This window comes from Lepidochelys kempii, chromosome 10 (genome assembly GCF_965140285.1).
Source record: "Lepidochelys kempii isolate rLepKem1 chromosome 10, rLepKem1.hap1, whole genome shotgun sequence".
Classification (NCBI taxonomy): Eukaryota; Metazoa; Chordata; order Testudines; family Cheloniidae; genus Lepidochelys; species Lepidochelys kempii.
Genome location: NC_136389.1, coordinates 11936533 through 11963344, shown reverse-complemented (window position 1 = coordinate 11963344; position 26812 = coordinate 11936533). Strand labels below are relative to the sequence as shown.

The 26812-nt window shown below is 41.1% G+C and overlaps 1 protein-coding gene across 3 annotated transcripts in view; it reads right to left on the bottom strand.

Annotated features, from left to right (window-relative positions):
- MAD1L1 (mitotic arrest deficient 1 like 1) overlaps window positions 1–26812 on the bottom strand; it is a 565246-nt gene that overhangs the window by 496582 nt on the left and 41852 nt on the right. For all 3 annotated transcript variants that reach the window (XM_073361988.2, XM_073361987.2, XM_073361989.2), the window contains exon 10: window positions 14732–14818. In XM_073361988.2, the coding sequence (XP_073218089.1) occupies window positions 14732–14818 (87 nt within the window). The remainder of the gene's footprint in view (window positions 1–14731; window positions 14819–26812) is intronic.

Genomic DNA, 26812 nt, shown 5'->3' with positions numbered 1-26812 from the left:
GTGTCCTTTTCCTTGCATATCTTATTCTCTTTCCTCTCTCTCCTTCCTTTTGCCATCTGTTTAAAAAGACAGGTTTCAGAGTAGCAGCCGTGTTAGTTTGTATTCGCAAAAAGAAAAGGAGTACTTGTGGCACCTTAGAGACTAACCAATTTATTTGAGCATAAGCTTTCGCGAGCTACAGCTGCATCCGATGAAGTGAGCTGTAGCTCACGAAAGCTTATGCTCAAATAAATTGGTTAGTCTCTAAGGTGCCACAAGTACTCCTTTTCTGTTTAAAAAGAGTCTGGCTTAGCAGGCCAAGGCTTTGTATTTTACAACACTGCTGTGAGCCTGTGACCAAAGAGGCAGCTAAAAGCAACACGCTACACACTAGATGCTGGTACAAGTTTGCCAGGTTTCGGAGTGGCTGATAAGACAACATGCCAAACCTCTGTTTCTGCAGGTGTGTAGTTGCAAGTGAGAGTCAACACTGGAGACAGAAGCTGCATTTTTTATTTTTGCTGTTCCCCTCTCTCTTCTGATGTGTTTTTATCTTTCTTTGTCTTCTAGGACGCGGGATCGGACTTTAACAGCAACAATTCTGTCCTTCTTAACTTTTTTCCTCTTTTCCCCAAAAAGAATAGTTACCACCATCTATGAGACTTCGAACATGGGATTTTTTTTCTTCTAAAAGCTCTCTACAGCTCAAAGGAAAAGGAACAAGAGCTGTTAAAATGAAAGCCTTATTTAATACTTTACATTTCAAATGATTTAACTGTTTTTCCTCTTTTCTGTATCTTTAATGGAAGGTTAAAAGATTCAGAGATTAAGGCCAGAAGGAAACTGTAGGCTGATCGCGTACATCGCACAGGCCACAGAACATCCCCAAAATAATTCCTAGAGCAGATCTTCTAGAAAAACGTTTGATCTTGATTTAAAAATTGTCAGTGATGGAAAATCCTCCATGACCCCTGGTAAATTGTTCCAGTGGTTTATTACTCTCACCATTAAAAACGTACATCTTATTTTCCAGTCTGAATTTTTCTAGCTTCAACTTCCAGCCCTCAGATCACATTATACCTTTCTCTGCTAAACTGAAAAGCTTATTATTAAATATTTGTTCCAATGTAGGTTCTTACAAAGTATAATCAAGTCACCCCTTAACCTTCTCTTTAAACTCAATAGGTTGAGCTCCTCGAGTTTATCACTATAAAGCATGTTTTCTAATCCTTTAATCATTCTCATCGCTCTTCTCCAAACCCTTTCCAATTTATCAACATCCTTGAATTGTGAGCTCCAGAACTGGACACAGTATTCCAGCAGTGGTCACACGAGTGTCAAATACAGAGTTAAAATAACCTCTTTATTCCTACTTGGATTTAACCTGAGATGCCCATTTTTGCATCCCAAGATCGTATTAGCTCTTTTGGCCACAGTGGCACACGAAGCTCTTGTTCAGCTGATTATCCACCATGACTCCCAAATCTTTTTCAGAATCACTGCTTCCCAGGATAGACTCCACCATCGTGTAAGTATGGCCTCCATTCTTTGTTCCTATTTGTATACATTTATCCGTATTAAAACACATATTGCTTACACCCCATTTATCAAGCAACCTAGATTGCTGATTCGGTGACCAGTCCTCTTCATTATTTACCACTCCTGCAATTTGTGCATCATCTGCAAACTTTATCAGTGATGGTTTTATGTTTTCTTCCAGGTCATTGATAAAAATGTTAAATGGCACAGGGCCAAAATCCAGTCCCTGCAGGACCACCCTGGAAACTAGAGCGCTTAATGGTGTGTTTGCCACTTTAAGCAGGCTAAGGTCTCTGTATACCAAACCCTGACCCCTGCTTAACACTGTTTAACGTTGGACAGTGACCGAGTTATGTTAACACCTTTGGCCCATATATTCCATCTAAATTAATACAACAGTGGCCACACTCAGATATCCTAGCACCATCTCCTCAGGGCATGATCCTCTATGTCTTCATGTGCTTATACAGTGCCTAGCACAATGGGGCCCCAATCATGACTGGGGTGGGGGAGAAGTGGTTGTATTAATTTTGATGGAATATATGGTCCCTAACAGCCAAAGATGTTAACATGACCCTGAAATTCCCTAACATTAAGCAGTTTTTAACAAAGTTCGGAGTTTGGTATATAGTAATGTTGCAAAATACACAGTCCTGGTTAGCTAAGACAGATGCTTTTCAGACAGAGGGAAAAAAAGGAGAGAAACTGGAAAGAGAAGAAATAAGGTAGAGAAGGGAAAGAGACAGCAGAGGAGCAAAGTCTCCAGACTAAGTGGTGTTTGGGATTCAGCCGGAGTCAGTAGAGATGGTGAGGTCTTCTGAGTCCCTCTTTCAGGCCCAGTCTGGTCAGGACATCTCTCAGGATGAAGTAGTCCCGGGGTCCTAGGAAACAGTGAGTGTGGCAGGCATGATGGTGAAGCTCGCTGCAGTAGCCATAGCCAATTTTTCTCCCCGAAGTCTCATTTTCAAAGGACCCCAAAAGGAAGCGATGGGGGGAATAGCCCATCCCCTCGTTATTTTGTCCACCAATTAGACCTAATTTCCAACACACCAATTTTGGTTCATTGATCTGCAGTCTCACACAGTTCTTGTTAACAAGACGTGATCTTAACACAGTCCTTGAATGATATCAGTAGGCCTTTTGGTTTGGACTAATTCAGTCTGTCTCCCTTTCATACCTCTTCCCCATCAACATGTGTCATTATAAGTTACTGTGACATTTTATGAACTTTCACTCTCTTCTTACAGTTAAACTCATCATTAGGGTAAATTTATCACACCGCCCCAGTTGTTTTCCTTAGGATTTCTGAACATTCTTTTCACCAAGCTCAAGGGGGGAAGAAAAGGGGAGGTGAAAAACAATGAAGATGAGTATGATGAGCCATGATCTGGGGCTGATGTCTATGATTCTAGGACAAAGGAAACCCAATGAGGTGGAAGGAGATCAGTGCCTTTATACTGGCCTTAACAGTTCTTTTTTGCCCCCTTGCTTTCCAATAGGGACCAGTGTAGGACAAGGGGGAAATGAAAAATGAACAACAATTTATTATTTCTACAGCACTATCGTTAAGCGTGGCACTTTAGAGACAAATACCATGACAGAACCCTGCCCCGTGGAGCTGACAATCTGAATGTGTTTGCTGAGAGAAGAGTAGGCTGGTCGTTTCTTAAAGAGACAAGTATTTTCAGGCCTGCAATGGCTATTTTGTGCACATTTTTTAAAAACAGATGGGTTTATGCAAAACTTAATATAAACTGGAGTCTTTTTATAACTATAAATGCAGAACATGCTGGAAAGTATTTAATACTGCCCTGAAGTGCTGTGAACATAAACATTCGTCTAGTATTATATAAATGTGCATCCACACACAAACCACACCAAAGTGTGTGCCCCTTATATATAAACCGGGGGGGGGGGGGGGAGGAGGAAGAGAGACTGTCCTTGTCATATGGACTCTAGGACACATCAACTGCTTCTCCTGATAGCAAAATAACTTACAGAAACTATCAAAAAGCCAGCACTTTTTCCTCCTTTAAATAAAGGACCTTTCCTTGTAATTAAACATCTGTCCAAGCCTACAGAAGATTAGGGGAGAAAGTATGACAGGCTCCATTTATATTCAAGACGGAAGTTCTCTGGGACGTCCAAGGAAGTGAGGAAAACAGACAGTGGGTGATGGTTTATGACATGGATCTGACTTAATACTTGAGGAGATGGACAGCTCCCAGCTTGTTATAATTCACTCACTGTTGTTTAAAACGAATCCCTGCTGCCTTACTCAAAAACATTTCCTGTGGAATTTGCAGCCTCCCTACCCCTTGCTTTCATTGAAGTGGTTGGTTTGTTTAAGATATACATACACATACACAAAACCAGAGAGAGCAGGTTCTTTGAGAGAGCAGATCAGTAAATCACACACATTTGATTTACACAAATGGAGCCTGTGAAGGACATGAAGAAATGTGACGCTAGTGCACCAACAGAGCAGAAGTCTTCTGAGCACTCTGGGAAGGAAAATGTTTAATCAGCCATATTTTCAGAATCATCTTCCTCACAGGAAGCTGCATGTTCAAGCAGGAAGGGTCCTTTCCTCAAGGCCCCTAAAAGGAACTTTCCATTTAAAATAGATTTCTTGAAATAAAGTCACTATTTGATATGTACTTTAGGAGGAAGAACAAGAAATAGATGAAACAAAGATGTCCTACTCTTCCACGTAAAAACTGATTCTGGTTTCTATCTGCCCAAGGTGACTGGTGGACTTCTTAGCACCTTACTTTGGTTCTTCAGACGTTTTGAAGGTTCCAAGTTAAGAATGCTTCCTGATCATAAGAGCAGAGGCAATACAACACACTGTTGCTTCAGAGGTATTGTAGTCTGCATACCATGTGTATCTGGCCAAATCCTAGATCCCCAAGAATCCACTTTCACAGCATGCCTGTAAGGGTCAGAATGAAAATCCACAACAGTGAAGAGTTTATTCCAAAAATGTAAGTTGTAGTTCATGCCATCATTGCTGGACCAACGAGCAATTCACACAGGAAAGAACAGATGAGAAGAAAGACCTTCCCCAGCATTTCAGATTATTGGATGCTTTGTCCTCACATTTGTTTTAGGAGATCTTCCACCCATAGACTTGGCTGCTGGAGCAAAGACATCAGGGAAGGATGCTGGAATTAAATTTTAATCTTGGTTGCAGAGTCCATATCACGTCTCCAAAATGACAAGAGTTTGTGAAGCTTTTGTTAGACGACAGCACCTAGAATCTCCAAACGCTGAGCTAAATACATCACTATCTCTTGGAAGTCCTCACTGAAACCAGAAGGAAGATGAAGAGTTAAAGATGGCATCTTCAAGTGACAAAAATGTTGAAAAGGGAATCCTGTTCCTCTTCTGAATCAAAGATCTATCTTAAGTAGACAAGCTCAGATGAACTTGAAGAATCTGATGACTTCTCAACTCCAGATTTAGGATGCCTATGGGCTAAATAATATAGCAATTCTTCCTTCTAATGTTCCTTCCTTTTCAAAGGACGCTCTAAAGAGCAGTCTTAAGGAGGTTTCAAATAAAGCCATATGAGTTTAATGGGCTGTAACAACGACCCTGGCAGCATTTCTGTTCCTGGCGTTGCTGGGAACTTCCAGGAAAAGAGATGGAAGAACCAACACAATGGGAAGCATGAGCCAAGAAGAAAAATCCATCCTGTGAAGAGTCTGGCCTTCACCTGGAAAAGGAGTGAGACATAGACCCAAGGCTCTAGCCATGCTTAAAAAATTCTGGACATATATGGCAGGAGTCTCACATCTGAACACTTTCAGACAGACACACTAGTCTTGACTGAACTAATCCAAGGGACCATGGTGTTTGCAACCAGGCCAAAGGCAAAATGGAAAATACACAGCTTGTGAAGATTTAGCTATATACATTGCTAAATGCTGTAAGGGATAGTTTCCAGATAAGGAATGGACTTTATCAAGGTTTGTGGAGCTGGCTCTTGTAAACAGAATATATTAGGAAAACAGCTCTCACAAACAGAATTATTAACCATGAATGTAAACTGCTTTTTGCTAACTAATAGAAAATAGATGCATTCAGCTGACAAGCAAAATGTATTAATCAAACAATGGAATCAAGTTATGTAATCAGTATACAAAAGTAGCCAATGGTGAATAAGATTTAGAATGCTGAATTATATAAAACTCTAAAACTGTACTACAGTTAGGTGCTGTAACCTCTAGATGATGAGTGCTCTGTATGTAGCATGAGAATACAACCAGAGTTGAGAAATGCACTTAACCCACTAGTCTTTCAGTAGTCTGCAAATATGTATGACACCAGATAAGAGAAATTCTGGAAGGTTTACAGTGTTAGCCAATATTATATACAGCACATATGTTTTTGTGTAACTACTAATTTTATTCATGTTCAGCTTTTTACCAAATGCTTTTTACTTAGGTTAAGCTGTTTAATGAAGGAAAGATGTGAAGTACTGTAATTTCAGTTTTAGGTACAGACACAGAACAAGGACAAGACAAAATTTGGTTGACGTTTGTTGACCTGCACCACGCTATAACTTGTGAAGTAGGTCTCTAAGGTTTTGCTGACTTCTGGAACAGTCAAAACAAGATAATCAACTGGTTACAAACTTTGTCATGTTTACTGAAGGTCTATGCAAGCCTAGTAAAGAATCTTGAAAAACATGTCGAAGATAATAAGAAGTAATGCTCAGAAATGGTGAAAACCCTCAACCCTAGTATATACAGAGGTAGAGTGCAGCTCAGATTCTGAGTCAGCTGGCCAGCTGTACTATCATCTCCCGAGAAGTGGTAACATATTGATCATCCTTTCTGTGCCATGCTGTTCTAATCTTTGACTAATAAACTAGAATTCATAAAGTTGAGTAAGCCTAACTATTTGTCACCTCTTGTTATTGAACTGAATCCAACCATAACATTAGGTTTCTGCAGTCGGTGGCTCAGTTTCTTGGGCTACTGGCCTGTTTTCTCAGCCCAGTAAGGATTAAACACCATGCCTGGAGAGTCTGTTCCCCTGGCATCTATCCCGGTAAAAGCCATGGCACCAGAGAACTCCTGGACCAGTGGAGAGTTTGGTACTGAGAGGCAAAGCAGGCCTGAGGCCGCCTGGTATGCTGCCAGCATGGAGATGGTTAGTGCTGGTGCCGATGTCATCAGTACTGGACTCAACAGATGCCCCATGGCCAGAACTGGAGTCAACAGTATGGGCTCTTGCTGGTCTCGTCACAGTACCAGGGACTAATTGGACAGGCCTGCTCCATCCCATGTGCTGGAGGGAGTACAATGCCGGACAACACTTCTCTGAGAAGATGAGGAGGAGTCTCCCTGAGCCCTGGAATGTACCAACTTGTTTTATGGGACCTTTTTCTCACCGCATCAGGAGGAGGAATGACCCCTCTTCATCTTCAGGGAAACATCAGAACCTGAGTATGGAGTGGGTTCACTTGCCAGATCTGAAGGCGACTGTTGATCACAAGAGGGCCTCAGTGCTAAAACAGGCCTCATAGCCTGCTCTAGAAGGTGCTGCTTTATTCCCAAGTCTCTTGCCACCTGAGTCTTCTTTCTGAATGACATGCAGATGGGGCACTACTCTTTAATGTATCCCTTGCCAAGACACAGCAAGTATCTCATGTGAGGGTTACTGTTGGGCACAGCACCCTTATATGATGGACAATGCTTGAACCCTGGTGAGGGTATGACATAGAGCAGCAAACTAACACTGAACTAAACCTAAGATACTACTTCTACTACTACGAACAAGGAAAATTGAGACCAAAAGTGTGAGGTGAAGACACCACACCGACTCTGTCCATGCGCAATGAGAAGGAACTGAAGGGGTTGAATTGGTGCCGCCCTTATATGGCCAGGGGAAGGGCTAGGGCTGCAGGCCATGAACACTGCCTTTCCAGGTACTGCTAGGCAAAGTTGTCCTGCTCCGGTGAGCTGGGTGTGCGCACACCTACATGGAATACACAACTGCTTCTACTCAAATAAGAACATTTGATGCATTTGTCAGTGTTCACATACCTCTTTCCCAGTAAACCGTTCTCAGACCACAAAGCACTTCATGAGTCTCTTGTAGTAAAAATATGCAGAAATAATTTCCCAAGAAGTAGGTCTGACATCAGGAGGACAGAAGGTAAAATTCCTATTTAAAAGATCCAAACAATAGAAGGATAGACCTCATAATGGAAGGCTTCTCTAAACTCACTACCAGCATGTCTACCTGAAACCCTCAGTTCCAGGAAAAGAGGAGACCAAGGCAAACCTGCAGCAAAATATTTGAAGTCTGTGGCTTAAGGCCTGCCAATGACCAGGTCTATTCAAAGAGAACAGTGAGTCTGCAAATCTTTATGCTCAGAGCTTTCAAGTACTGAGCTTTTCTCCAAAGCAACTCATCTCCTTAGCTACTTGGGCTACCTTCTTTTCTAGCACTTTCTTTGTGTCAAGGTTGCAGCAACACATGCCCTGACACTTGTTTATAAACACACAAGATTGCTGCGCAACATATGAAGAGGAGATTTATTGGCATTTCTCTGACACTCATCACCATAGCATGTGAGCAACCAATTGAGTTTATAAAAATATGGTTGGGAACAAGCAGAGTGGAAAAAGTTTAATGGTTGGCTGAACTCACTAAGAAGAGTAAGGTACAAGCAGCAGGAAGTATTAAGTCTAAGATCTTTCTCTCTCCATCTCCTGGAGATGACATGCATGGGAACTCATCACAGCACATGCTTACGGCGGAAGCCAGCCATGACTGACATGTTTCTAGAACATTAATTTTGTACTCAGAAGGAGCGAAAGAAAAGAGAAGGAGCTAATCACAGTAGCTAAATGGGCCTAGTAATTAAACTTGTTTCTTTCATTATCTACACAGTGCTCCTCCTAAGTAAGGCCAATTTCTCATAGGCTACATCTCATCAAGCTATCCAAGTGATCCCAAAGCAGTCTTCATTATCCTCTGTTCCTCTAAGCCTTTGGATTGTTATCTTTATTCTACAGTTACCCAGGCTCCACAATACCTCCTGCTGCTGCCGCCTAAAGTATAATTTACTCTATTTACACAACTCACAGCAACACGCTCCAAAACAGCGGTGAGATTCCATCATGCGCTATTAATGGCACTTTCTGCTACATTAATCAGCAGTGCTGAAGTAGTTTTTTTGCTGCAGTTAATGTGCCCAGTGGAAGAGTGGCAGCGACCCTCTCCTCCTCCTCACCAGCACTATAGGAGGAATTTTCCTCTCCTACCTAGCAAATGTTAGCAACCTCCGAGAGACTCCATACAATTCAGACACAAGCAAAAAACCAACCCACAGTCAAAAGAAATTGACTTAAATTTACAGATCAGGAAATTCTGGCCTATGGTTGTGTCTCAAGTGCCCCAATTTGCTTAGGTAGTGTCATATATATGATTTGCATCATCACCTATTCTCTACAGTTCCCTGAAATACTGACATACAAGTAACACTAAGCACTGGCTGTGCCTACACTCCCAACAGCCAGAAAAATCAACGCTAAGCCAGAGCTGTAATGTTACAATAATGTAACCTTTTATGGTACAATGGCCTTTTATTATTTTTTTAATAATGGAAACACTGGCACCACAGGAGCACTATACAACTAGAGGGATAGAAATTCAAGGGAAGTGTTAAGTGAAATTGGTTTTGTCTGTTCATTCCTCACAGATGCAATATGCTGTTGTGTACACATTTTACCCATGTCTTCTCCCCTCCTCTCCAGACGCCTCTTTCTAGATCTCCCAGGACAAACTGAACAAAAACAGGCTCCATAGAGAGCTAAATCTGCTCTCCAGTTCTGCAGGAAAGATGTGATTGTGTGTCGCAAATTACCCCCGTTCCATCATTTCCATGCCTGGTTTGTTTTCTGAAGCCCAGTCCTGCTCATACTCAACTACATTAGCAATCAAATCTTCTCCATTAAGGAAACTGGGGGCTGTTTGTTAGACTGCAGGATGAATAACAGATTGAAAAAATGTCTACAATAATCAGAATACAGGAAAGGTGGGAGGAGGTTCCCCCAATCAAAATAAAATACCAGTAAAAATTACACTATGAGGATCAGGAAAATGATACCAGTATTGTAAAAGCTCACACAAGCCATTCCATAAAACTCAACCACCACTAACAGCACCTTCACCAAACATATCCAGACCTAATGAATATGCAGTAAAAATCGTTTGGAGAGTGCTGCCATCCTGGAAGTGGGATGTTGCTGATCAGTTAATTATTAAAGCCCTTTCTTACACCACTGATACTAAAGAGCAAAAGAGACACACTAATGAGGAATAAGTCCACGAGCAGGTAATATCATCACTAACCTCACCTTACACTTAACCCTCTTCTGTCAGCCATCAGGTCTCTCACCATAACAATATGGAAATTGGGCTTATAAGTGACTTCCTGCTCCACTACCCAAAAAGAGATTAAAATGCTGACTCCTGGTCATGATTTTCCTAAGTAAGCCATCATCTTTGAAAACTCGTGGCGAACCGGGGAAGTCCCGGATGACTGGAAAAAGGCTAATGTAGTGCCAATCTTTAAAAAAGGGAAGAAGGAGGATCCTGGGAACTACAGGCCAGTGAGCCTCACTTCAGTCCCCGGAAAAATCATGGAGCAGGTCCTCAAAGAATCAATCCTGAAGCACTTACATGAGAGGAAAGTGATCAGGAACAGTCAGCATGGATTCACCAAGGGAAGGTCATGCCTGACTAATCTAATCGCCTTCTAGGATGAGATTACTGGTTCTGTGGATGAAGGGAAAGCAGTGGATGTATTGTATCTTGACTTTAGCAAAGCTTTTGACATGGTCTCCCACAGTATTCTTGTCAGCAAGTTAAAGAAGTACGGGCTGGATGAATGCACTATAAGGTGGGTAGAAAGTTGGCTAGATTGTCGGGCTCAACGGGTAGTGATCAATGGCTCCATGTCTAGTTGGCAGCCGGTGTCAAGTGGAGTGCCCCAGGGGTCGGTCCTGGGGCCGGTTTTGTTCAATATCTTCATAAATGATCTGGAGGATGGTGTGGATTGCACTCTCAGCAAATTTGCGGATGATACTAAACTGGGAGGAGTGGTAGATACGCTGGAGGGCAGGGATAGGATACAGAGGGACCTAGACAAATTGGAGGATTGGGCCAAAAGAAATCTGATGAGGTTCAAGAAGGATAAGTGCAGGGTCCTGCACTTAGGACGGAAGAACCCAATGCACAGCTACAGACTAGGGACCGAATGGCTAGGCAGCAGTTCTGCGGAAAAGGACCTAGGGGTGACAGTGGACGAGAAGCTGGATATGAGTCAGCAGTGTGCCCTTGTTGCCAAGAAGGCCAATGGCATTTTGGGATGTATAAGTAGGGGCATAGTGAGCAGATCGAGGGTCGTGATCGTCCCCTTCTATTCGACATTGGTGAGGCCTCATCTGGAGTACTGTGTCCAGTTTTGGGCCCCACACTACAAGAAGGATGTGGATAAATTGGAGAGAGTCCAGCGAAGGGCAACAAAAATGATTATGGGTCTGGAACACATGACTTATGAGGAGAGGCTGAGGGAACTGGGATTGTTTAGTCTGCGGAAGAGAAGAATGAGGGGGGATTTGATAGCTGCTTTCAACTACCTGAGAGGTGGCTCCAGAGAGGATGGTTCTAGACTATTCTCAGTGGTGGAAGAGGACAGGACAAGAAGTAATGGTCTCAAGTTGCAGTGGGGGAGGTTTAGGTTGGATATTAGGAAAAACTTTTTCACTAGGAGGGTGGTGAAACACTGGAATGCATTGCCTAGGGAGGTGGTGGAATCTCCTTCCTTAGAAGTTTTTAAGGTCAGGCTTGACAAAGCCCTGGCTGGGATGATTTAATTGGGGATGGGTCCTGCTTTTGAGCAGGGGGTTGGACTAGATGACCTCCTGAGCAACCTTCCAACCCTGATATTCTATGATTCTAAGTATCCAGGTAGTAGAGATTCTAAAATCATTCTCTTAGCAACTATTGAGAAAACTCATCAAAGCTCTTTGGAGCAGGGACCCTGCCTTCCTTTATGTTTTTGCAGTACATAGGCCCATACATATGCAGGTAACACATCTGTCAGCAGGCTCAACCCTATGACCTTCAGTACCAAAAGCCCAAGACCCTACCACTAAACCTAAAAGGAGAATTACTTTAGTAGTAGTATGCATCCGATGAAGTGAGCTGTAGCTCACGAAAGCTTATGCTCTAATAAATGTTTAGTCTCTAAGGTGCCACAAGTACTCCTTTTCTTTTTACTTTAGTAGTGAGATAGTAGAAGGCTGTATAATTGTTGGGACCAACCACTAGAGGGAGTCATGATCACACACACTAGGCCATTGTATTACATAGGCTCATTTTGGACACTACAGGAAACAAATAAAAGAATAGATAAATCAGCTGACGCTGGATATGGTTCAATGAAAAAAGAAAAATCATATTTACTTTCTTTAAAAGCACTTTACTGTCAGAGACTCAAGATTCTCTCCTGGGAACTTTCAAATAATCTGTAATGGAAGATTTTAGAATGTACCTGATTGCCTATACTTTAAGACAGAATAAAATATTAGACAGAAGAAAGGAGAACTTGTCAGTTTTAGAAACTGAACTCACAGGATTGCGTCTTAGAAGATTTTAAAAGTTTTAATATGAGCCAGTTTTTACTGCCTGTTTCATTTGAAGGCGCCTTTGAAAATCAAAAAGTAATTTTGATCATGTTTTTGTTTTTAAGTTAAATTGATCCAGTTGTGACCAGCATGAACAGGCACTTCCAACGAGCTGTTTTCTCAACAAAAAGATTCCTCCTGGCAATTAATAAATTCATTAACAAAATCATTTTTTCTGGCAGGCGGTGAGCAGCAGCCTCCAAAATCAATAACTGTTAAACATTACCACCACCACTTTTATTTTTTATTTTGGTCATTTGTTTTTGTTTTTTTAAAAGATATCAAACTGGTTTTCCCCTTTAAGCCTCTTGACAACAAACCATGAACCAATTTATCTGGCTGCATCCAGGGGATTTTACCCTGGGCTAACAATTTTAACAACTGGCTAAACAGTTTCAGTAGCACTTAAAGAGTATTTATACTAAGCTTTTATTGCCCTGCTTGAATCCTGCACGTCATCAGTAAGGGAGGGCACAGACAATGATCATCCCCTGAACCAGAATCTACCAGACACTTCAGGAGGCATGTTAGTGAAAGTGGCCTGAGATTAACAGAGGATGTTTAACCACTGCTGAACTACAGAATATTTGACCGCTGTGTTTTCAACATGTTTATGCTGAAAGTGGAAATGTTGTACATTGCTGTTGCTTGGACATGTCAGCCAACACCTTGGCAACGCAGAAAGCCACAAACCCAAAAAACCTTTTAGATACTTGTTGTGGTATTGCTTCTAACAAGGACAGACACGTAGATTCAAGGAAATGCCGTGGCTTGGGAAACAGGAGAGAGAGTGCACATGGGTTGAGGGCGAGAGCACACTCTACAGCAGAATCACATTTCCTTCTCGCAATGAGCAGCCATGGTTAATAATATTGCCACCTGTAATCATCTCAGCCTGCGAAGTAAACAGATACAGCATGGCAAACAAACTCAGTCCCCTTATGAAACACCGAAGTATAGTAACTTTAAAGGTTGTACTGCATCAAAATATACTTTTCTAATCTTGGCTGTAGCAGTAACGGTATAGTCAGCAGGTCTCTGGAGAGGGTCCAAGAACAAAGGACTCAGTCATTACTTAGTTTGTAAGCTCTTTGGGAAATGGACCATATTTTTATTCTGTGTTTGTACAGTGTCTAGATCAATCAGGTCCTGGTCCATGATTGTGGCTCCTTACAAAATAAGTCATAATCCCAACAGAAGAGTTCAATCAATTATAAGAAGTCATCGCAGGCCCACTACTGAATGAGGTATATTTCTCATAGGTTAAGTCAGCGTGGGATGCCAGGATCAAGACGACAACTTCTGCAATTCCAAAGTTAAAGCAAACTCCTTCCCTTCATGCCATATCTCCAGGAAAGGTTAAACAAAACAAAAAACATAACCTCTCCTTTTTCTGGGCGTCTGAAGCAAAATATACAATTCATACCTTTTGATGTAGATGATCTATCCAGATAGGGAGTCAAACTGAGAGTTACTTCAAGGAACCAGATCTTAAAGTATTTCCTGCAGAAATCCCAGGATATTGGTCCTCAGGCCAACCTGGTTTGACCAGACTCGGTAACCAAAAAAAGCAGAATTGACATGTTCCCCTCAAATCAGTTCTACATATTCAGGTGCAAGAAGCAGTGTTGGATCTTCTGGGAGCTCTACAGTTCAAACTCTGAACATTGTCACTTAGAACCTGGACTAAACCAAACTTAAATCAGAGGTCTAACAGTGATTAGCGCACAAGACAACTTGTTGCAAAATGCAGCAGATGCACTGATTATATCTCCCTCGTTCCCACACCAGTGTAAAATACCACAGTGACTATAGAGTCCAGTTATGGTGGCAGAGTCTGGATAATTTTATACCAGCTATATCATGGCAACAAATTAGCTTGCAAAAAACACTCCCAACCCCAAATTCAGCAAGAGGGCCGAAGGTGCAGTAACCCAGGCTCCTCTGAATGTCTAAGAGTAGCCTACTATCAGAATGCCACTAGCTGAAGCCAGAAATTCAAAGTCTTCTCCCATCACCTGTCAAGTCAAATTTCCAAGTCTTTGAAGTGCTCTTTTCTACTAGCCTAATCAAAGTCACACGGACCCAAGGATTTTTAATCTTCCTCTACATTCAGGGGACTAGTCTGTTTAGCTGTAATATCACTTTTAAAAGTGAAAAGGGTTGGGAAACCAGCTCACATTCCATTTGCACCCTGAAATCATTTCAGCCTCGGAAGTAAGCATGGATAAAAGTGCTCCACACATTTCTACATCTCCAATCCCCAAGACCCTTCCAAAAAATCTATGGTGTTCCTTTAAGTCACAGTCACAAATGTAACCTTCACCACCAGCATAGTAAAGATAATAACGATACAGAAGATTTCTGGGAGGCAGTAGGACAAAATGAAGAGCAGCAAGTACAAAAAGTATCTGGGACTGCAGCCTTTTATTTTCTCTTTACTTGTATTAAAAGTAACAAATTCCTGCAACACAACATTCTTTGTTGGCAGCACCTACCTGTTTGTGATGGTAGAGTTCTGCTCTTTCAGCACAAGCTCCCTCTGTTGCAGGGCAACAATCTGCCTTGAGAGATCATCAGGGGTCCTAAACAAAACAATAATGGAAAGAGTTAACGAACAGAGACATGCCAGTGGCTGAACAATTAAGTCCCAGGCATGACCATATAAAAATAATGACAGACAGGCAGACAAGATTGTTGCTATAGGCTGAGGCTGCCACAGTCCATTACAACAGCTGAACTATCACAGGTTTGTATATTGTCAAGCACACACAGCCAGTGGTATTTATTCGGACATCAAGTCCCTGCTGCTCTCTAATCCGCCCCCTTCCAATGAAGAGGGCATCAGCTCCATCACACCATATCAAGCCTTAAGGGTTTAAGAGACCACATTTCCTATCCTAAGCTAGTTACGTTTCCCCGCTTGAGAAGAGCGTTTGCCAAAAAGTGCATTGCAATTATCTCTGCCCATACCAAATGCCACAGAACAGGTCCTTCCATTTAGATGGCCAATAGCACGTATGCTATAGGAAAGTGCATACTATAAAGAGAGTCGTCTTATACCACAGTGGAAGTAGATGGTGTACACTGACTTTATACCAGAAACAGTCTCAAGACCTAGAATTTACTTGACAGTGTTGCCAAACCGACTAAACGTTCAAGATAGCCAAAGACTGCAGATTCTACTTGGTTTACTTTTTAAAACTCAAGCAAGTAAAGGAATTTCAATTCCTGACTAAAAAAAGAGACAGAAAATGAATCTTTGAGCCTGCACACAGAGGTTTTGATACACTGAGCAGCACTGCCCTCTGCTGGATGGAACACGTCAGGCTAGTTCACATACCTGAGCTTGAAGAGAAGAGAGACAATTTTTAACACATCTAGTAAGTATTTGTTTTTGGAGTTAAAGGCTTTGCACCTATTTCCAGTGCTGCATGCAGAAGAGTCACAGGGTAACAGATGTGAGTAAATGGTGGAGAGCCAACTTCACTTGCTCCCATAATCTGAAGGAAAACAGATTTAATAGCAAAGACTACTTTTCCTCTAGCTTGATGGGTCATTTGCTATTCAGTTCTCTAATTTCCAATCTGCAGAAACCAGGCTTCAGCCTCTGGGACTCTGATCCAATTCACAAGAAATGCTGATTCTCTTTCCCCACTGTCTACCTAGAAAGTCCTGGGCTGGGGTGGGAATAAACAGAAAAAAGATATGACAGGGGAATTATAATTGACAAGGGGAATTTGCCTTAATACAAACCAATTATCCTCTCCTTTCCACTACCTCCTCTATCACTTAGTGGTGATTCCATAACAGTACTCACTAGACTGAGTAGACATGAACCCCTGCCATTTGACAGGGATATAATCTTTTGAAACCCTGGCTCATGTCTTGTAACTAAGGCCAGGAGATAAATAGTCTCTTACCAGAACTCCTACGTGTCACACATATTACATGGTGCCAGAAGTAAACTGTATCTCTGGCAAAAATTGAACAAATTAAGCCATCTGAATCTCCCAGCTTGGAAGGGAATGAGGCAGAGAACCCAGGAGGGATGGGGAATAGCATCACTTCCAAGATTTAGTGGGAGCAAGGAGCAGTGCAGAGAAATCAAGAGAGACAGAAATCTTCCAGATGCACATATGTGGCAGGTTCAGAGACACTGAAGATCTAAATTCATTCCAGTGGCAGCGTAAGAGGGGAAAGGAGGGGAACCAAGAAAGATGAGCTTGTAAACCTACAGATTAAGGCTTTGTCTACTCTAGGGATTTCAGCCATCAGTGACAGGTCTCCAGTGTAAACCCCTACACTGTAGACAGGCAAAAATGCTGTAAGCCACTATTTGTACCCCTGCCTGATACTGGGATAAGTTGCGTCCATGCAAATCCCCCTAATAGCAGATTTGCCTGCCTGCAGTAGATGTTTCCACTGGCATAGTTACACTGGTGGCTATATATCCAGGATAAATCACCACTGTAATCTAAACTTGTCTATTCAAACATTTCATGAATTCATACCCTGCAAAAATGTCACCTGGGAAAGACAGTTTCGAGAAACCAGGTGCAAAGTGAGACTATTGATCATTATGGATCTTTGTATGGAAGCTAAGACATTCAAATTTAAACAATTAAAAAGATGGACCAATTAGAGTGCAAATTATTTGGTGTGTTACATGCAAAAAAATGATGTGGAAAATATAGTATGTGATCAAGTAATTATAGATTATCATAACACATACACACAAGGAAGATGAATCACATTTGTAAAGGCAACCTTCATTCTGGAATTTTCTAATTTTTGAATGCCTGCCTTTGTAATCTTAATGTTCTTTTTAATGTTAGGAGAGGCAGGGTGTGGGGGTGTGGGTGTGGTGACCACTGCTGTCAAATTCTGAGTTGCTGCGCCAAATTACTAACACTTCTCAGTGAATCAGTTTTAAGAATTTTTAACATGAACAAAAGTTCCCTAATTTCATTCTGAGAAATGCCTGAAATATTTTTGCTGAAACTTAAAAAAAATTCAGCTGTAGGCAGACTCCCAGCATGGAAGATATCAGTTAAAGTTTGGCAAAACTTATAAGCAACTGCAAAACAAGGTCTTTTAATGGAAAGTGGTCAGAAAATCAATGATGTTCAGAGATAGCAACTGCCAACAGATTTCCAATCAGAGGCCAAATCATCCTCCTCTGTCACAAGGTTCAGGTCAACAATCTAACCTCCAACCTCATTTTATTAATTGGCAGCTTTGGGGTTTGTGGTTATTTTTGGTTGACGTGTTTTACTAGCATTTGATTTAAAAGAAGGAGTGTGCAGATTGACAATGAAGTTAATAGAGATTACCTTCTGCCATGCAACAGGGGTATTAGCTTTCTAGAAACTAAACCATATGATGGGGTCCAGGAAGTAAAACCAGTCTCTTGCAAGTAATCATCTATGTCACACCTTTATTACAGATTCCAAAAAACTATTCACATCAAAATCCCAGCCAGGTCACATACGGTGCCTTCTAGGTCATCAAAGCCAAACTCCGCACACTTTTCCCACTTTGCTTTTTAAACATACGCACATGCAATGAAACTAAACCAGCCCAGCTTTGGTACTGAACAGGGCAGGTCAGTGTCTACATTTCACTCTACTAACAATGGACCTTCACTGATATAAAATGGTCCTCTCTCTTCAGAGGTTTATGGAAATAGTGGTGAATGAAACGATGGCAAGTACTTGTCAGCATCCCAGTACACACTGAACGCTCCTGCATTTGTTTGCCTCAAGCCTTTTCATTAGCCTCACTGAACATACCGCCACCCAGTAACTATAACAGTTCATACCAGTGATTATTAGAGAATTAACCAGATCATTTTTAAAGGACCTGCCTTGTAAAACTAGCAACTAACCTCATATCCATATTTTCCCAGCACCCATCACTACTTCAAAGAAGTTAAAGCATCTAGCGTTTTTCTCCACTTTATCCCCAATATTTCCCAGGCATGCATATGGAACAGGCCTTTCCTCACATTGTGTAACATGTACCCAGTGCAAACTCATGGACAAGGATTTTTCACAGTATAATGGAGAACTCAGACCTGAGCTTCCACAATGCAAGTTTGATTGAATTGCACAACTATACACACAGACTTAGTGACCTGATTTTGGGGTGCAAGGTTGTTAGGTATTTACTCATCCTCTAAATGACTATAAAAATGGACAGAAGGGCAAATGAAAAGACACAAAGCAGCTTCGGTATTTGAATTCCAGTCATTCAACTCCTGTCTGACTCTCTTGAGCAAAATGCAAGGAGCTGAAATCTGGATACTGCTTTTCCCTCTCAGAGATCAAATCTCCTTCTGCAATAAACCTCAAAGCAAAATCCTCCTTTTCAGTATCTGGGAAGCAATAACCAAACAGTCAGGAGCATTTGATACCAATTTAGAAACAAGGTTTTTGCCCTAAGGTACAAATTAGCCCAGCAAGGCTTAGAGCTGGAGTAAGGAAGTCAAGAGACAAAATTACACTTAACCAAAGCACTCAGATTTTCTTTGAAATACAGAAAATTTGAAAAGGAGCAATTTAATAATGATAAAAAAAATCCACGACTGCTCAAATGAAGTGAAAAATTAAACTGAATAGGATGCCCATCCAAACTACTCTGCTTTAGTCAGTGAGCTTTCAGACTACCATTGGTAAACGTTATGCCAAGAATTTCTTCATCCACTCAACTGGAATTTTGTAGAAAATTGCCAGAAAGTTTCTCCATTGTGCTGTCTTAGTTAAGAGGCTATTAGCATTTCTGTTATAAACTCCAATACTTTGGCATTTAGAACTAGCTGGTTTTAAAAGCATTAAGCTGAGACTCAGTAAACAGCCTAGACGCTAACCTTTTTTGGTTAAAAAAAGTAAAATTGGATAAAAATGTTTCTTCATTTAAAATTTATTAGAACATCCACATCTTATTGCAGGTGTTTCAAAGTCATATACCAAAGGGAAAAGATTTGACTTGAGCTAGATCTTTGAAGTTACTCTTTAGCTATGGATATGCAAAGCAAAAATAAGACTAAATTGTTAAAAAAAAATGGGCTATTGTGTTTTGAGGATTGAGGCCTTTTAGATTTTTTGTTCTTAAATAAACTATTGAAGCTACCAAGATATTTACATTTGTATAATACTGTGCATTCCATTTATAAGAATCACTGATATAAGAATCAACCACATATAGTGATCAAAACCACTGGGACAAAATCATTCCTATACTAACTAAAATACACTGCTTGTAAGAATCAAATGCTTATAAGAATCAAATCATCTGGGATGGATGTGATTCTTATAAAAGCAGTGCACTGTACTAAAATGCTCTAAGTAGCAATTTTTGCTTATGCATAACTGCTTTAAAGTCTCTTCATGCAAGATTTCTGCATATTGCTTTAACTCTGCAGGACCACAGACACACACTGCGGGTTCTGCAACTCAGCTAATTTAAAGTCATGTTGAATTGAAGCAAGGCATGCCCAAACTTTTGGGACAAAACTTTATTTTAATCTATTTTTTAAAGAAACCACTTCCATAAGGTCCTATAAAACAGTGACTATTCAACAGACTAGAACAGTTATGGACAAAAGATAGTCACTGAACACTTGTTAACAAAAATAAAATGTTAGGAACAGATTACCAGGCACTACCGCTTCTCTTTGTCAAACCCCCAAATCCTGCTAAAGCTCTCACCCCTTAAAGGCACTTGCAAAATAAAAAAGGGTTGGTTTGTGCCCTTTTCTGCTTCTTTCTGATGTTAAGGCATATGAAAGGATTTCCAACCCTACCAAAAAAAACAAAACAAAAAAAAGTTTTTCCTCTACTTTTACATTTTGAAATCCAGATTCCTTCCCGTCTGGATAACTGATACCATGTCTACACTATAGTGTATGTGTGTCCTACACAGACAGATGGATTTTTATGTCAATGTAGTTAATCTGCTTTGACAAGCAGCGGCAGCTCAGTTGACAGAAGAAGGCTTCTGTTGACCTAGCTGTGTCTATACTGGGAAATGAGGTCGACCTACCTACGGCACGGAGGGCATAAAATTTTTCACAGCCCCAAGCAACACAGCTAGATTGATCTAATTTTTAACTGTAAACCAGTGTTCCAAAATTTCTAAGTGTAGACCAGGCCTCTGATGTCTGAAGAACAACAGTAACATGGCAATCTCACAAGAAGAGTGAACTGAAAGTTGAGGTCGGAAGGGATTTTTAGGGTATGTCTACACTGCCCACGTTACAGCACAGCCGCAGCAGCGCTGCAACGTGGGCAGTGCAGAGACACTTTATCGGTGGGGGGAGAGTTCTCCCAGCAATTAAAAAAAACCACCCTGAACAAGGGGTGGTAGCTTTATCACCAAGAGCCCGGCTCCTGGCGATAAAGCGCTGTCTATACCGGCGTTTTTCAGCGCTAAAACTTTTGTCGCTCACGGGGATGGTTTTTCACACCCCTGAACTACAAAAGTTTTAGCTCTGAAAGTGGCAGTGTAGACACAGCCTAAGTTAGTCTGTTTAAAACTTTTTGTATGTGATTTAACACCTATTTTGGTGCTTTTTAACACCTATTTAACTTCTAATGGTTGACTACTTACATTTTGAATAAGGGAACATGTCACCTCTTCAAATTTAAGGTTTTAAGAACTCACAAAAAACCTAAACTTATACCTCCTAATGGACCTCCAGTACAATCAAAGATGACAAGTCTTCACATGCTTAATATTTCTGCATTTAAAAAAAAAAAAGAAGTGGGGGGAAGGGGAAGAAGAGCAGTGAATGGAATACTACTACTGTCTGAAAGAAAGAGGGAGCCACAGGCAACCCCAATTTCCAGAGATCTAGAAAATGTTCTCCATATTTGGACAGTAGTATCAGCAAATTCAGTTTCTTCTGGCAAAAGTGAAAACTGAATTCATCTATAAATCCAGCACTTCAAAGTCTGGCTAACCATTTGGAGCAGGAAAGGGACTCACTTGTGTGAAAGTGTTTTAGCAGGACTCTTGGAAAACATAAGGACAATGAATGGCTAACTCTCTGCTGGACCAAGAACAAAATCACCAATGAATCCAAAAATGCATAATTTGGGAACAAGAGTGAGACAAGGGGCTAAGAGAGATTCCACTCAACATCAGAGATTTTGGACCAAAACAGTTTTTCCCCACTTCCCACAAGTTAAATCAGAATGGACATCCCAACAGCTGGTCTCCTGTGTTTCAGTCCTGCTTTCAGCGTATGCCAGGGTTCAACAGGATCTGCTTCATCTTTCATTTTGGAAAAAAAAAATCTAATCAATAGGGAGCTCAACACTTTTTGAATTTTATTGTAGCACCCACCCTATTTTTTGGTCATTCTGTTCAAACGTCAAACATAGAAGGCTGGAACACAAAACTCAGCAAGAACACACATTATACACTTCAGCATACCCTGCAAGTGAAAAGCTTCAGAGTCCTAAAGAAGGCACAATGCTATATTTTGTTGTATACTACAGAACACAACTGATAATAAAGATTGCAACGTTTTCTGTTTATTCTCAAGAACAATGACGTCAATGATGCTTGCCTTCAACGCGGAAGTCACGTCACTCCAGATGACATGATATCCAATCTTCAGTTTTGAGGTGCCCCACAGGGAAAGAAAAGCAGAGCTGTTAAAGTTAGATTTGAAAATGTTTAGGCAGGATTACAATGCTCTTCAGGCTGCAATGAATAAGAGATTTGTCCTTCAAAGGGGAAGCAGCTCAGCCAAGTCATCACTATGGGCTTCCAGATCTCTCTGCAGCCAAACTGGCAGTGATGTATTCTAATAGATGGAACCATCTGGCGAGACGGCAGAGGGAACATGGCAGATGATACAAGCACAAACCCTTAAGAATTTGCGGAGAGGTTCAACAGTGCCTACTTCACCAGAAATCCACTGTTCTTTCCCTACTAAGTAGTGAATATTGCCTCTGGCTTTATGTACCTCCTGGGAAGTCTACTTTCATGTTCAAGAAGAATTCCTGGGAGGTATGTAATGCAAGAGACTATATGCATTGTCACTCTCTCAACTTTAGAGAAAAGAGAGTCATTAACATCTGTCTCTCCTAAGGATTCTCTTTAGTGATAGCAAGACTGGACTTTACTGACAGTCAAAGTTAACTTGAAGCTTCTGTACCCTCTGAGATGGGAATGTGTGAACAGGTTGTTTATCTAACCTTGTGGAGATGTTCAAGAGATTAGATTTATTCCAATTAAATCACTATACAGATTTTATTCCAATTAAGTCACTAACAGATAAGTTTGCTGGAAGCCAGAAATAGACTCCAGCTCTTAATAATGACAAGCACATCCACATATAAGCTCAATTTGTAGTACTGCTAACCCACAGGAGTGCCCTTTAATTGCTCTGCTGTTTCACATTACCAGGATTCCAGCACAAAGTTGACTAGTAAGTCTGACAGCGGCAACCTTTCTTTTCTCTCTGTTTAGCTGAATGGGTTTTGATTTTTCAGCACAAAAGCTAATGCTTTATTACATGAATAATTCAAAAAATACTGCTGAATCTAAATCCTTCACTTCTCCCTGGTATTTATAAAGCATCCAGAAATATAGTTTTCTAGATTCCTGATTTTGAGGCAATAGGAACTATTATTAATGACTCTCTGCAGGTCCTTGCGAGAGTCTACACTATATTTTTAGCCATCTCCTGTATAATTCTTATTTACACCTAATTATAATCACACACCTCTTCTGTCTCTCAGCTAGAACTGCCATTTTCAATAGGAGTTGAAGCTACCGTTTCAGCTAAAACTACATTAACTTGGAAAAATCTTTTTTTTCTTTTTTAAACTCACCCAATGACTTTTTTAGTCACAGGGGAAATTAGATTTAGAATGAAGGTGGGTTTAAATGGGGTGCTAGGATATTTTCAGGTAGGGAAATGGGGCTAAGCCCACTGCTGCTATGAATTAGAAGCTGTTTCAACTTACACAAAGACTACTTAAAAGTTTGTAAGAACAGGTGTTTCACCACTGGTGGAGGCAGAAAGTGAATCATGCTGGTTTCAGCAAACCAGTAAGAAACCTTAGGGGAATATGAAGAATCAATGGCTTGTGCCAATGTTTGTTATTTATCAATAGTGGAACAAAAACAATAACAAACATAGAAGAGTTAAGGAAGCTGTTGGCATAAGTCAGTGACATATTTGTTGCATAGTTATTCGTATTAGAGCAGCACCTAGAGGCTCCAGCTGAAATTGGGACCCCATGTGCTAGGTACAACATATATCTAGTTAAGACTGCTCCTGCCCCAAAGAGCTGACAATCTAAACAGACAAGACAGACGAAGAGTGGGAGAAAGGAAGTAGTCTTATTTTACAGATGGGGACCCTCTGAGGCAGCGAGATTATTTGATTTTCCCCACTGTCACCAAAAAGTCTGTCAGAATCCATAAACTGAACTCAGGTCTCCCAAATCTCAGACCAGTGCTTTAACCACAGGACCCTCCCTTCAAGTGCATTCTGGGAGTCTACCATTTTTATCCTGCCTCAACTTGAGTCTCAAGCTTCTGCATGGCCTTAACCTCCTGTTCAGCTATGCCATGATTTCCACACTGCTCCCTACTCTGTTCATTGGCCATTCACAGCCCATTTGTCAGGTCCTGGTTTTAACAAACACTGTGAGCACAATGAGCGGCCCTCCACCATCAGTCTCAGGCCTCTGACTTAATCAAAGTACCGTTCTCGCTCAGCTGTCCACAAGCCGGCAACTCAGCCAAGCAACTTCAGGAAAATGAATTACACACATCCCCAGACACATGTAAATAAAATGAAGAAATTTCAGATTTACAGTAGCTGCCTTCAAACCCTCTCCCCCAGCTCAGGGAGGATTAAAAGGACTTCAAAGAAGCCCGAGTTCCAATTAAACCAGTGTGACCACCCCAGGGATGCAAGAACATTCCTCTGATTAGTGAGATGCACTCTTTGAACTGTTTAGCTAAAAAAAAAGCTTTCAGAACTTTAAACAAATGCAGTAATTCTCTTGCTTGACTTTTTTTCTTTTTTTAAGTTTACAACCAATTGAATATTCAAAGCGAAGGACAAATAATCACTCAAACCAAAAGTTTTATGCAAGCTCACTAGTACATCAGCACTGATGAATGTAAAATGATTCAGCAAGATCTAATGCAGGAGTTTCAGCACTATTAGGCTGGATCAAGTCTCTAGAATAGAAAGCAGAACCAGAGAAGTGTCCAAATTTTTAATGGGGTGCAGGAACACCCAACATGACTCCCAGGACAGGACAGGAGCAATTCCCAATCCAGTGCTACAAATCACAAAAATCTCACCAGCCCCCTAACCTCTTCTCTTCACTATGGGGCACAAAACATCAGCCCCACTGGCAGAAGACCCATCTAGTTCCAAACTTCTGCCTTATCTCCACAGCATCCATTCTACGGAACCCCAGTTCCAAGCCTCATGGTGCCAAACCCTCCAATCCAACATGCCAGTAGAGACTTTATCTCATCTCATCAGCATGCATCAGTTTAAATGAAATCCTTGTGTCATTTTACGCCTAGCACTACAGATCAAGCAAAACCCCACAACAGCTTTCTGTTCCCAAAAAAATAAAAAAGTTTGCATTATGTTCTCTGAAAGTTTCAACATCAGAAAGAGTGATGGACAGAAGTACACATGGTGGGGAACCAACTGTGTCTTGGTGTGCGCTAAAGGCATTCAGTGCTAAATGGATATAATAAACCCTCCAGTGAAAGCCAAACCCCCATCACCCACAAATAATGAATAATTCATTTCAGAAGGCAACAAACAGATTTAAAGACTCATTCATAGAAAGTGCAACTGCTGGAGTGTAATCGCATTAAAGATGTAAACAGCAGCATTTCAGCAATTACTGTTCTCCTTTTGCCAGCTCACTCTCCATCAAACCCGTACGTCAACTGAGCTGCCTGCATCAAGCACAGGGTTCAGAACAGCCAAAAGCAATTACAACTTCCCTGCGTCTCTGCCACAGGCTTCTGTGACTGGGATTAAGATAAGGTTTGGATTGGTGTCACAAGCACTCTGACACCATCTTGGCTTACTGCTATAATAAAGTTTCAGTCACTTTCAATGCCTGAAGCTATGATGGGAGGCACTAATAAACTTAACAGATCTACAGCCTATAAAATTTGAAATGTATTTATGGAATGGAGAAGAGTTGCACATTCTCCCCAGTAAAGAGAAAGAGAAACCACTGTAACTGCTTTATACTTTACATTGCTGTTTCTCTGCTCTTCCCTCATAAACATAAATTCTGATTTTAGGATTTGATTTGTGTGTGCTGTAAACCACAATATAAAAAGGTACCTATAACCCATTATTCTTTTTTGGGGGGGGAGCAGTGAGGCCATTCCAGAGCCAGTCACCATAGTTTCAACTATGAAGAGATTTTGAGCCTCAGACTGGATTTCAGCTAGCTGTCCATTTCCTATTTACTAAGCCCCAACCCTCCCTTGGATTTGGGGCTTGCTGCTCCTGCATGTTAGTAGTGTGGCTACGAAGAGTGTACAAAACACTTTCGTGAGTGAACCTAGGGTGCATCACGTTTGGACAAGTCCTCAGAGACCAGCTGAGGCTGGTCACAGTTGGGAGAGGTTGTCTGAGATTGGTGAGATATTGTAGTCCATCTGTATTTTAGAATGTAGGCCTGGATGAGAGTCCTGTTTAGCATTAAAATTGTTTTACATAAATTTTGTAACAGATGCAGCCCCTGGGATGGGTGCAGAGAACACATACAAATGAATAAATAAAGCTGCCGTGAAACCAGTAGGCAGATTTGAGTCACCAGTACACAGCTGCTTTCATTGGCTTCCTCCCTTCCTCAGTTCCTTTGGACCCCAAACTTTGCTGTTATTTACAAAGGAGTGTTTCAAACCACTTCAGCAGTGCTGGGAATTCAACTTGATCCTCTGTTAGTGGAAAGGCACTCTCCAGTCCCAGAGCAGCCCTCCCTCCTCCACCAAGCCATGCTTTCCCAAATGAAACCCACTGATTTCAGCACTCTCTCTCAAGAATGGAAAGATCAGAACTGCACATTTCCTGTTATGTTTCATAATTAACAAAACTGCCAAAAACATGATTAAAAAACCAGAGGCCTAAGAAAGCCACGTTCCTTTGCTCAAGAGTCACTTTGCATAAATGTTAGTGCTTTATTCACTAGACAGTCATGTAATATACCCAGGATCATTGGACTCAGATAATGATTTGTCCTGAAGAGCTTTATCACACCACTGATGAACAAAATCTGCAGCATGCTGAAGAGAGACAATGCACTCTCTTTGCACTGGATTAGTACGAGTTATAGAAGACCTAATCACAGGTATTATTCCTAGGACTGGATCTGTCCCACAGAACAAAGGAAAATGACCAAGACAACGTCAAGTCTTTTCAGGGGCTCTACCTCTCATCTAAGAGGACACTCCCCCTAAGGAATAAAAGAATATGGAAGGGGCTAGCAGTATTAGCCTCTAAAATAAAACCAACATTATCCTGTATGTTTGTCTCCCAACTACAGCTACCCTTGAAG